Here is a 12,911-nt window from a genome sequence, read left to right as displayed (position 1 = left end):
TAACACTTTACCAACTGTGAAGACCCAAGCTCTGTTTACCTGTAAAATATGAGCATTTAATGTTCATCTTGGCCAAGTCTTTGTGCAACTCTGCTGGCCAGTTTTGTTTTGTTTTTTTTAATGAAATTTATATCTTGTATTTCATCACAGATGATCTCAGGGCTGGTAACAACAATTGCATTGCAATACAACAACAACAACCACACAAAGAGAGAGAGACAGGAGGGTGGGGGAGGAAACCATTATGAAAACAGTAAAATTACAGAACACTACTTTGTCTTTCCTATCTATCCCGACATAGGTCAAAAATAATCATGTTGAAATGCAGGGAGAGGAAAAGGCCAAAAGGTGGACAACATTGCCACCAGGCAATTGGGGAGGTGACTGTATCCCAGTACAGGGGTGCCAATGCTAAAAAGGTCCTATAACTTCACACAATTATGGTGTCATCAAAACAAACTCCATAACTGATCTTAAAATACAGACAGGGAAATACAGGCAGAGGCATTCCTTCAGGTAATCAGGTCCCAAACTGTTCAGAGCTTTATACATCAAAACCAGCACACTGAATTAATCTCTATAATGAACAAGCAGCCAGTATTTGGTGTCATAAGGACAGGCTAATATGGCTCTGTGCAAAAAGGTTCAACAACACTCTAGCCACTGCATTTTGTACCAGCTGCAATATCTGAATGGTATTCAAGGCCAGATCCACCATACAGAAATTGACATATGCTGAACTGACAATATTAATGCGTCGTAGGAATCTTGGCCAGGGCAAGATAAGAAACAGGCTTTGACTTGATGTTACCAATACGATGCATCGAGGAGATGCAAGCTGGCAGCAGCCATGACATCTTGTTAAACCCACAGGGCAAACAGAAGTTAATACGACTCACTTATGCTTGATGGCTTGACACTGCAACCCTAAAGAGAGTTGCTTGGAAGCGTGTCTTACTGGAATCAATGGGACTTAAGTTCTAACTGAACGCAACTAAAGACTGTGTGCTAATCAGATTTTCCTTCCCTTTATTTGCTCAGTGTGGCGCACCTGTAGGTCATGCTAAACGAGACCTATTTGAAAACAGATGCACTGTGAAAACAGCATCAAAAATTGATGTTGCACAAACATCTTGTCTTAACTACGTATTAGTTCCTGTTTTCCTTTTCTCTTCATCACAATTGGTATCGGAGATCCAGCAAAATAATAATAAGAGTGTCGGCTGTTTGCTGGAATTTCTGTTATTTAGGTTCCTACCATTTTAAGTGTATTTGCTATAAGTGATATATATCCCCCTTTCCCCCCACCTTTTTTGCTCTCAGTTGGCTCGCTATATGTCTCTTTGCTTTTCGCCCTGGGGAAGTTCACACTTTAAAATAATTCAGTCCTAAAACTTGACAGCAAGTATGCTAGCATAAGCTCAGCCTTTGTATTTTTGTAATGATGTGGACACTGAGAACTTAAGAGTCGACAAGCTTATTTCACGCCTGCAGTGTGTGACATAGTTTGGGGTGGGGGGAAAGAGATAAAGGAACAGCTTAAAAACTCAGCTGACCATGTTTAGTTTGAAGGAAGTGGGTGGAGGAAGCTCTATATACTCAGCTGATTACCCGTCACAGTGAGTTTATCTTCTCTCTTTAATGCACTTGTGAAGCAGAAAGGACTTGTAAGATGTAAACAGAAAAACAAGAGACAGAGACACCAATATGCTGACTGCTGGTGCATGCTGTAAATTATGGAATCTAGCTGTCAGCACAGTACCCAACATGTCCTTTAAATTCCAGATTAGTCATTGTTTTGTTTTGTCTGAAACTGATAACTAACCTATATGATTTTAGGTTCGCCCTGCCCTTCCTCCAAGGACTTGGGGTGCCATACACACAGGTCTTGCTCCCCTTCTATCCTGTAAGGTAGGTTAAGATGAGAAATTGCGACTAGGCCAAGGTCACCCAGCAAGATTTACAGCTAAGTGTGAACCTGGATTTCCCCCGCACAACAGTTTAACCGCTATAACACACTGCCTTCTCTCTGAGGCACAACAAAGACATGGAAGTGATTTCCAGTGGCTAAAGGCCTTTTTGTGTCTCACTTGTACCTCAATATCCCATAAAAAACCATCTCTCTTTTCCTGCCATACACTTGTTTGGACAAGCGATATGAGTTCTGATTCGAAATGCCCTTCCCTGGGAGCAAACTGCACTCAAAATAATGGCACTTATTTCTCAGTAGACATCAACAAGATTGAACTGTTTACCTTGTGTGAGCAGTGCAGATGCTAAGGAGGAACAGAAAAAGTGGACAAAGAATATGGATATCCATTTTCCTCCACAGAATTTATTTTATGTACAATGCACAGAGCTTGTTGCTGATAAGAACTACACAACTTTTAGAAGACATCTGAAGGCAACCATGCATTGGGAGGTTTTTTATGTTTGACATTTTTTAATGTTTTTATATGTGCTGGAAACCACCTAGAGAGGCTGGGGGAACCCCGCCAAATGGGCGGGATATATACAATAAAAGTAATAATAATAGTACACATACAAACACCTTTTTGAGCCTCCCAGTGCAATCGTTATACACTTCTGATTCCTTTCTGTGTAGAGTCTAGGAGAAGCAAAAATGAATGTAAAGCTAAAGAGCAAAGTTGGGTTCAGATGGTCAGGAAGTTACTTGCACTTTTAACCAAATAGGGAAATATATATCTCCAGGCCCCAGTTATGTAGTCTATTCCATTCCTAAAGTGGAATAATAACAGCAAATTTATCTGAGATGCTGGAAGCTAGTCAGCTGCCAACCAAAATGGCGCCACCTAGTTAAGTCTTTTTAAGTAGCTTCTACATGACTCTCCAATTTGTCTGACGCCGCTCTCAATTCAACTTTTGCATACCCAGTATGATGGCTATCATGTGGTGAAAATCACACAGACTTCAATAAAATTCAAGCATGGGTAACAAAGGTTTAGCAGTTTAGTCCTAGCAAGAAATAATTTGAGGTCCGTAGGTAAAAGTGTTCCTGCACATCGGAACAGAAAACAGCAGTTAGTCCCCTGGGAAGTAACAAGGCAGACATTAGAGTGAATGAAGCTTTCAAATGTTTTAAGTTGCGGCAAGCTGAGGTTTTAACGGGAGGCAATTCCTGCTGCAGTTCAAAGAAACAAAATCACGCTTCCACAATTTGTTTCTTGACCGACAACCAAATAAAGCTTACGCTACCATGAAATTAGGCAAACTCAAATAGTTCAAATTTGTTACTTCTTTTCATCCCACAAAACTTACATAATTTGAAACGATATTTTAAAAGGGACCTTCTTCCTCTGAGAGGCTGAATGCGAATATTAAACAAGTTGACCTCAGGAACTTATTGTGCTAGATGGAATTTTCTACCCCACAGCTCGGTCCCTTAGCCACTTCACTGAGGGTAACCAACATGGGGCCCCTCCACATGTTGTTGGGACTACAATTCCCATCAGTCCCTGCAAGAACGACGTTGGCTATCCCTGAACTATGCCATACCAGCCAGTTCAACTACAGAAACTAAACCAATTAGCAGTGCCCCAGGCATAGGTCTTTTCTATCTTCTTTATGTGATCCTTCCAAGTGGAGATCCCAAGGATCGAACCTGGCACCTTCTACATGCAAAACATCTGTTCTGCCACCAAGATAGATTCCCTCCCTGTTGTTTTTTATCAATAATAATAATAATAATAATTTATTTAAACCCCGCCCATCTGGCTGGGCTTCCCCAGCCACTCTGAGCGGCTTCCAACAAAATATTAAAGTACAATAGTCCGTCAAACATTAAAAGCTTCCCTAAACAGGGCTGCCTTCGGATGTCTTCTAACAGTCTGGTAGTTGTTGTTCTCTTTGACATCTGGTGGGAGGGCGTTCCACAGGGAGGGCGCCACTACCGAGAAGGCCCTCTGCCTGGTTCCCTGTAACTTGGCTTCTTGCAGTGAAGGAACTGCCCGAAGGCCCTTGGCTCTGGACCTCAGTGTCCGGGCAGAACAATGGGGGTGGAGACAGTCCTTCAGGTATATTGGACCAAGGCCATTTAGGGCTTTAAAGGGCAGCACCAACACTTTCAATTATGCTTGGAAACGTACTGGGAGCCAATGTAGGTCTTTCAAAACCGCTGTTATGTGGTCTCGGCGGCCGCTCCCAGTCACCATTCTGGATTAGTTGCAGTTTCTGGGTCACCTTCAAAGTTAGCCCCACACAGAGCTGCCCTCTATTCATTTCCCTCTCTCTCCCCCCCACTATATACAGGGTGAGTCCTTTAAAAGAGGCCCCATGGATACAGAGTACACATGTTCCACGGGGCCTCTTTTAAAAGACTCTCTCTCTCTCTCTCTGTGTGTGTGTGTGTGTGTGTGTGTATATATAGGTTTCAGTAGGTGGCCATCTAAAAAACTGCATTTTTATCTTTGAACCAAATGCCCCTGGTCCATAGAGAATATGGAATGCAGTGGTACCTGGGAGCATAGCCAAAGACTGAAACAGCACAGCTGAAGGTTCTGCCATTTCACAGGGTCTCCTCAGAAAGTGTTTGCTTTGCCTGCTACAATATTCTAAAAATAGCAAAAGCATATTGGGCGATATCCATCTTGAACTCAAATGCAGCTGCTAGACAAGAACTACAAACATTCTGCCATACCTTGATCACCTTTTATCAGACGGAGAGATTGCTAAATGTTTATTTTTTTAACCTAAACAAGTCACATATATACACACTCTCTGAGTAATAACTGGTTTTCCCCCTACTAACACCCTCATAACATAGGCACGCTCAAACCTTCAATGTCCTTTCCAATATGAAAGGCTGCTAGCCTTTAGAACTAATTTACTATTATTTTCATATGCATTTTAGAAGTGGTTAAATGCTTTTATAACTGTTTAGATTAACAGTTTTGTAACTGTTTTTCCTACTGAGGTGTTTGTACAGAAAATATACCTCACATAAATGTAATCATCACCAAACTTTTTAGTTCATGATATACAACGTATAGCTTATTTTGCAATATACATCTTATTTTTACAGAAACGTTTTACTTGCTATTCATTTTCAACAGTTTAAGTTCGTATTATTATTATTTTGCCTCGTTTTTTCCCTTTAATTGCCCGAAAGCCTGCATAATAAATAACAACGGTAATCTTTACTTACATTAAAGATAATTCCAAACAGGGGGTACAGGAGTATTTATTTTCCTGCTGGGAGTAGGGCAGAGATTCGGTAACAATCCTGGCCTATCAGAAAGATTCTGAGGCAGGACAAAGAATAGACTGTAAAATATTAAAATGTTTACGTATTAAAAGCTTGGCATTGCCTGCTTTCAACTCCCATATGTCAGACATCTCAAGGTGCATGCTAGCAATGTTTCAGCCAATGCCATTCATACTTTAGCAATGTCCAGATTAGACTACTGTGATACCCTCTACATGGGGCTACCTTTGAAAACAGTTCAGCAATTTCAGCTTGTGGTGAGAATATGGCAGCCTGCCTGCTGACAGAAACGGATAGGATCTCTCATATTTCACCTATTTTGAGACTGCTGCACCGGCTGCCAATTCGTTTCTAAGCCCAACTTGAAGTGTAAGTCCTGACCTTTACAGTACTAAACAGCTTAGGTCCTGATTATCTCAGGCAACATCTTCTCCTATTACACACACACACACACCCCTTTTGAGGGTGTCCTGCTCCAGATCCTCTCTTACGGAGTGGCTAGGTTAAACCTCTACAAGGAACAGAGCCTTCTTGGTGGTAGCTTTAATGCTCAAACATTCTTCCAAGAGAGGTCAATTTAGCTTCTCCACTGCTATCCTTTTCAGAACAACAGTAGACTTTACACTGCCATCTGTTGAACTAGTTTTTGTTGTGGTTTATCAGGATTTTATTAAATTTGTTTTATTTGCTGATTACCTTTCATTTTTTCATAAATCACACATCACTATAAATAATCAATATGCATATAAAGACACATAACTTGGTACACGTTACCCCACTACTACCTTGTTCCATTTGGTGGGAAATCTGCTCTGCTAAACTGCTATGGAGTCATGTAAGTTACATGAGTGTGCTGAGGTTATCGGTATCAGATAACCACTGATTCCTCTAGTCCAGTGATGCCTACGTATTTTGCTGGTCACTAAAGTATTGTCCAGATGCCATGATCTGAACCTAGGACCTTCTATATATACAGCATGGGCCCAACCACTGAGCTCTAGAGCTTTCTTTATAAATTATGGGACTCTGGCCACAGGGAGGAGATGAAGGGCTCTATGATTTAATCCATTGACCTGAGATTGATAGCCGCTTGGATCAACCGCAAGAGACAATTCTTAAGATTTAACATTTCAAAATATCCTGCATTAAGGTGAAAACTCTGATTTGTAATGTGCTTGAAAGAAATCTTCTGATTCTGTTCCATCGTTTGGAAGTATACTCAGGCTTAATTAACATTTGTGTTAGCACACTTACCAAGCTTTACATTCCCCCTCCTGGATATATATATGGGCATGCCAGTAGGGAGTCATACATGTGATGCACTAACTAAGCAAATGAGTGAAAGTAATTTGCTATGGTGTTAAAATGGGAAATATCTGGGGAATTGCATCTGTCTTCAGGATTTTGACTCTTCCAAATAATGAGTAATCTCCAAGGGTCTGTGTTTATTACCAATTTATGCCAGAATATGCTGGTCGAGGTTAAATGATAATCTTATTTATGTGAGAGTAACGATGCACAAACACATCTGTTGGATTCACAGCTTTTCTGTATTATAGCACAGTTGCTTAGAGCTTGGCGCTGATAACGCCAAGGTTGAAGGTTCGATCCCTGTGTGGGACAGCTGCATATTCCTGCATTGCAAGGGGTTGGACTAGATGATCCTCAGGGTCCCTTCCAACTCTACAATTCTGTGATTCCATTTATTACATTTGCAACACATCTTTTAGGAAAACGTCTTAGAAGGTAGCTTGCAAAACACTGAAAACAAAATTTTGTATGGTCAATCAAAATCAAAATAAAGTCATACTATATTGTTGTGTGCGTGGATTTTCAATTTCACCAGACTGCATTCTGGGCATGACAACTCTATCATTGCTTACTGGGTGCTAGTTCTAGGGTGGTTGCGCAGCCTCGAGCAAGATACCGCATCAACTTCCATGCATGGTGGGAGCTTGAAAACCAGAATCCACTCCAAGAAGTCAAGCTGAGGTCTCCTTTGCAATTCCTCCTCACAACAGCACACTTGTTCCCATGAGGAGACAACTCCCACAAGCAGTTAAACCAGCCTTGTGAATAGTTTCATAAAAAGCAAAATTTCGTGATCAAGGGACATAAAATGTTTAATTATAGTTTGACTGCAGCTGCACACCATTTGTGGCCCAACAAAATTTTCATTTTGTGTCCTATTCAACATTTTAAAGCAGGTGTGAGGAACCTCTGGCCCTCCAGATGTTGCTGAGCTACAGTTTCCACCATCCCTGGCCATCGATTATACTCGCTGGCGCCGATGTGAGTTACAGTTCCTCAACATCTGGTGGGTCAGGTCTTCCCCACACCAGTTTAAAAGTTCCCATGCTTAGGCATCGAGACATCCTCCATCCTTGCCACAGAAGACTGAAGTCCCCTTCAGGCTCAACAGGGGAGGAGGGAGAAGGGATGCTGTTATCTGAACTAGCCAGATGTTTAACTGATATTCAATCACAGTCAGTCCATTATTTAGCACTGTCTTGCCCAAAAATGGCAACTAAACATTTCGTTTTGGTGACTGTAATATTGGTTTAAGGAGCCATCTGGAGCCTGGTTTATATATCTGAGTTTCTAACACTGAACTCCACCCTTCCCCGTATAGTCTGTTGCTTTGTATTGAAAATCCACGTTTTTAAATGGCTGGGAGTATGGTCCGAAGGCACTTACCTTGCTGGTGCTAAGAACGCCTGAGCCGGGGGCAAAGGAAGTTACCTTATATAGAGTCAGAGCAATGCTCCATCTATCTCAGTACCGGCTACACTAACTTCCAGCAGCTCTCCAACATTTCAGGCAGGAGTCTCTCCCAACTCTAACTGGAGATGCCAAGGACCTTCTGCAAGAAAAGTACGTGCTGTACCACTGAGCTACAGCCTTTCCCGATTCCAGAACACTGAATGAATGGAAGACACCCCAGAAACCACACGTTTCACCTTGGGTTCCGTAATGGATGAGAAGTGACATTAAAAAATGAGAAAACAAATCACTTGTTTTATTCCACCACTGTTAAGGTGCCAAGAGTTTCAGCAGAACTGAAGGGAAGGATATACAATTTTATAAACAAGTAAAACGTTTGGGAATGGGGAGGAAAAGAACAATCTCTCTCGTAGTTTGCAAAAGCTTCCAGTGGGACAAAAACTCTTGAAACGGGTTTGGAGCAGGGCTGGTTAGAGGTGGGATGGCAGTCACCAAGACCCAGATAGAGAAGCTTGGAGGGCCACATCTGGTCGCGGGGGCTGGCACTCCTTACCCATGGCCTATGGCTAAGGTGTAGTATTGAGTGTCTTTCATCTGCCCTTTGTGCTGCATCCCTCAGTCATTGCAACAACAGCTTGCACAATGGTCCCGTAATCAAATGAATGGAAGTTACTGTACCTAGCAGCAACGCTTAATGGAGAGCTTTCCTAATCCTTAAGAATGGCTATGGTTGCCAAGCAGCAGAACGAAACGACAAATCTTTGGCTCACTAGCTTTGGCAACCAAGGCTCCCGGGGCCAACATATATTTGTGCGCTAGCTATGGAGCATCCAAAAACAGCAATAGACAGATAAATAAGCAGGCAGGCAGATGATCATCACTCCAACATGGCCTATGTGACTGACAAGTGGTGTTACAACGTTATTCTACAGCAAGAAAATCTAAGCTGACCTTGAGTGTGATATGGCCAAATGGCAAGTCACAACCCACAACATGCCTTCAGCCGCCAAAGCAAACACAGAGCAGAGAATTGACTTTTCTCACAGTTCTGGCGACTGCTGTCCAGTCAGTATGAACAAGTCCAGTCATAAACGAGGCAGAGCTGAACATTTGCCCCTTCGCAGCCTAATTCCAAGTCCAAATATTTGGCTGGAATGGCAGCCCTATTTCATTTTAAAACAAGCAAACATACATTTCTCCTTCAACTTCCACTCTGTCCAGCTGTAGGTTCATCAATTACAGGCATCACTTCTTTAGACATTATACTAGAGGCAGGAAAAGTGTGTGTGTGAGAGAGAGAGAGAGAGAGAAAGATTGTGTGTGTGCATGACTCAACCACGTATCGATTTCTCACTGCTCTGTAACATGCTAAAGCAATCCTGGCTCTCAACCAGATTCAGAACCCTAAATGAAGCCTAAATACTTGCATTTAAATCAGTTCAGTTCCATTTAAGTCAATCAGACTAAGCAATTTGAAATTCAAGCCCTTTACCTGCATGGACTGTGGAATGTTGAGGTCAAGGTGCATTGAGCATAAACCTATGCATTTTTACTTGGAAGTAAATTCCACCATGTTCAATGGGGATTACTCCCAGGTAAGTGCTTGCTAGACTGAAGCCCTAATCTGTATGCTCAAAGGAACATATGCCTTATGCCAGACCACTGGTATATCTAGCTCAGTATTTCCAACGCTGAATGGCAGAGACGCTACAGGGTTTCAGACAAGGAACAATTCCAGCCATACAGATGCCAGGGAGTGAACTTGAAACCTTCTGCATGCAAAGCAGATGCTCCACCACTTAGCTACAACCTGTCTCCCAAATAAACAAGTCTGGGATTTCAAGCATGGTAAACTAGGGCAGAAGATAAGTCTCAAGTCTGACTGATGAAAGCAGGAACATATTTGAAAACAGCAATTCTAGACATCATCCATTTTCCTGAAGCAGTAATATATCCATAGAGCATTAGCTATAGTTCTCTTTCATAAGTACAGAAACATGGTTTTCAAATCCAATATTTAAACAGGCGATCCTTTCATAAGCTGAGACTTATACAAGTGATCTTTTAATTAAGAATTTTAGTGAAATGTTAACGAAGGAAATTCTCAGACTTTGTGACTGCTGACTACACACAACAACTATCTAGGTATGCTCTCAGCACCAGGCAATTGTTCAGAAGACATGGCCTTTAGTTTGAGGACTCTAATTTTTTTCACTTTAAGCACACACAGAGAATTAACCGTTGAATTTTTTCTACAAAAGAAAAAAAGCAGAACCCTTTCATGTCCTAATGACTAACAAATTTATTGCAGTAAGAGCTTTCAAGAGTAGATAATCCCAGCCTTTAACAGTTCAGACCTGAGTCCATCTTACGTCTAAACGTGAATTGTATTTGCTTTTTGCAGTACTATGGACTAACACTCTTCTGAGGTGCACAAATGGTGCTTCTTAACATTCCAACTTAAAGATACACTGTAATTCTAAGGATGAAGGAACTATAATAAACTGCAATAAAACAGAGCCTAGCCCTTCTGAAAATCCCCACTCTCTCTCCCTGCCTTAAAGCATAATTATTAAAACCACAACCTCATTAATAAGATTAAAAAATAGCATCCCTTAAAACTCAATTGCTTCAGTGATTACAACTGTTTCAGTCATTATTTTTGTCTTAGCTTTGAAAAGAATGATAATATTTACTCACTTTCAATGAATCAAAGCAGGCGATTACTCGTCCATTTTCAACTTGGCAGCTTTTCGATGGATGTGCAAATTTACATTCCGTATCTGGACGTGAGCAAGTCCCTCTTTGGAACTCACGACACACTTCCAGTGTTAGCCATTTTGTGTCCCGGATTGGTGTGACACTTACAGCCATGTTTAGATTTTTTTTTTACAGGTAGTTAAAATTGTCAATGAAACAAACAAATTAAAAAAAAGGGGGGGAGAGAAGAGGCCAAACTGATAAGACTGGAAACGATGAAAAATGCCACCTCCAAAATGCTTCCCCCAAAGCCCCAAAGCCCAACGTTAAAAGATGTAAAGTTGTGATGTCGCAACAGCAAGGAATAGATTTCCCACTAGAAAGTCACAGCGCGAAACTGTCAATCAGAAGAGGGGGGTGGTTTTGGAACTTAAGGTCGTCAGAAAAATGAGCATTTAAAAGTGTGGCATGCAATGAGCCTTGTGCTCTCAGTAAACCATTCTTGAGTGCCAAATTGGGAGGCCAAAATGCAAGCAGCAGAACGTGGGAGACCCTTCAGGAGAGGATTTCCAAGCTGCTCTCAGGAAAAAGTTGCCTGAAAGGGGAATCTCCACACGGCTGAATCTGCAATTGTTATTATTAATTTTATTATTGAGATTTCGATTTATTCAAATTTTTTGGTGTGGCGCAATTGGTATCGATTAGTTTGGCACAGACAGATGCAGCAGTTTAAAGAGATAAATCAAGGAACGGTTTATTTTGCTCCTTCTCTCTTTGATATATATTTTTTTTCCTTTCTGGCAGAAGATTATCTCACTTTTCCAGCAAACTTTTGTTGTTGTCGTTATGCTTATTATTTCTAAAAGAATAACTAAAGCAGCCTAGGGCAACGCCTGATGCTTAGAGCTTTTTTTTCTCTCTCTCTTTCTCTTTCTCTTGATTATAAGTAGAAATGAGGGGAGGGGTGGCTGGGCTAGAGGTGGAGAGTGGATGAGCTGTCGTCGCAGTCTAGCTGGCAGCAAGCAAGGCAAAAAGCAGAGTCTGCTCTAGAAGCGGTTCCAAGCAGCAGAGACGTCAGGAAAGGCACTTCTTAGTACCAACCTGTAGAAAAAACAGATACGTTAAAATTTACCAAGCAGCACTTCACTGATGTCTCACAGCATAATCACGTCGCCATGTGCTCCTCTCCGCCTTACTACTCTCTGCACAGCATGATTCCCCACCCCCCCTTCTCGGTCTCAAAACAAAACAAAAAATACTTACAGTGCAGCATATTGCAGCCGGCCATCGTGGGCTTATTAAAAAGGGGGCCGTTCTCCCCTTCTGAAGCAAGGCATGATGATAGGGAGATAACCAATCACAGACAGTGTTGCAGCAATATTCTGGGCAGAAAGCCAGTCGTGTGGGCTGTCTTATGAAAGGTCGCGCCTGTCAGACGTTCATTGCTATGCTATAAGCAGAGAAGACGTCCATCAGATGCGACTTTATTCCACTGCAAGAGGACGACCATGTGGGTTTTGAAATTTACCCAACATGCAGCGAGTGGAATAAACCATGTTAGCTGGTTTTGGTTTTTTTTCCAAACAGCTTCCACTCCAGCACCAAATGCTTGCAGCGTCCAGGCAGAGGAAAGGGGGTGGGCTGCAGAGCAAGGGGGGGTGGATAAAAAGGAAAGCAGGAAAAGCAGCAAGCTTCCCAACTGCAGGTCACATTTAGGCTGCTTTTCTCCCCGCTTTGCATCGAAGCCCAGCAAGCCCAGAGCACGCCTACTGTATCTGACAGATGAATATAAAAGGGAAAGGGGTGTTCACAAATGGTACAGTCTCCTGACCTATCCAGTTCACTTCCTTCTAAACCATAAGCCCTGCCTCCTCTACAGAAATCAGCTCGACTTCTCTCTCTCTCTCTCTCTCTCTCTCTCTCTCTCTCTCTCTCTCCCTTTTTAAACTGCTGGAGAACTATTCAGTTCAGTCAGCACATAGCCTGCTAGTAGATCCCAGGCAGATTAGGAAGGATCAAAAATACCTTCCCGAGACACAAGCCTAGGAGGTAGGAGCGGTGGGTATCTTCCGCCTGCCCGGCCGCTTCCAAAGCCAATCTCGGAGGGGATAAAGTGATTCCATAACCGTCACCTTAAATATTAAGCAGGCAATCTGGTTTAAAGCAACACGATACGCTTCGGGTCGACACTTAAAGCGATAGCGTCAACAAACGGCCTACGGTTTTCTGAGGCTCGTGTTCACACCAGAACTCAGCTCCCCAG

The 12,911-nt window shown here is 42.2% G+C and overlaps 1 protein-coding gene across 25 annotated transcripts in view; it reads right to left on the bottom strand.

Annotated features, from left to right (window-relative positions):
- Window positions 1-12,911, bottom strand: part of MBNL1 (muscleblind like splicing regulator 1) — a 172,974-nt gene that overhangs the window by 124,151 nt on the left and 35,912 nt on the right. For 11 of the 25 annotated variants that reach the window (XM_079978077.1, XM_079978100.1, XM_079978076.1 and 8 more), the window contains exon 2: window positions 10,649-10,811. The exons of 2 other annotated variants lie outside the window; for them this stretch is intronic. In XM_079978077.1, coding sequence (XP_079834203.1) covers window positions 10,649-10,811 — 163 coding nt within the window. Of the gene's footprint in view, window positions 1-10,648; window positions 11,750-11,780; window positions 11,881-11,911; window positions 12,099-12,911 lie in introns of those variants that run through there. 12 more of the 25 variants (XM_079978078.1, XM_079978091.1, XM_079978075.1 and 9 more) reach the window with 4 other exon arrangements.

The sequence above is a fragment of the Podarcis cretensis genome, assembly GCF_951804945.1.
Source record: "Podarcis cretensis genome assembly, chromosome: 5".
Taxonomy (NCBI): domain Eukaryota; kingdom Metazoa; phylum Chordata; class Lepidosauria; order Squamata; family Lacertidae; genus Podarcis; species Podarcis cretensis.
Note: the sequence above shows the minus strand (reverse complement) of the source record. Positions and strands in the feature narration are given on the sequence as shown.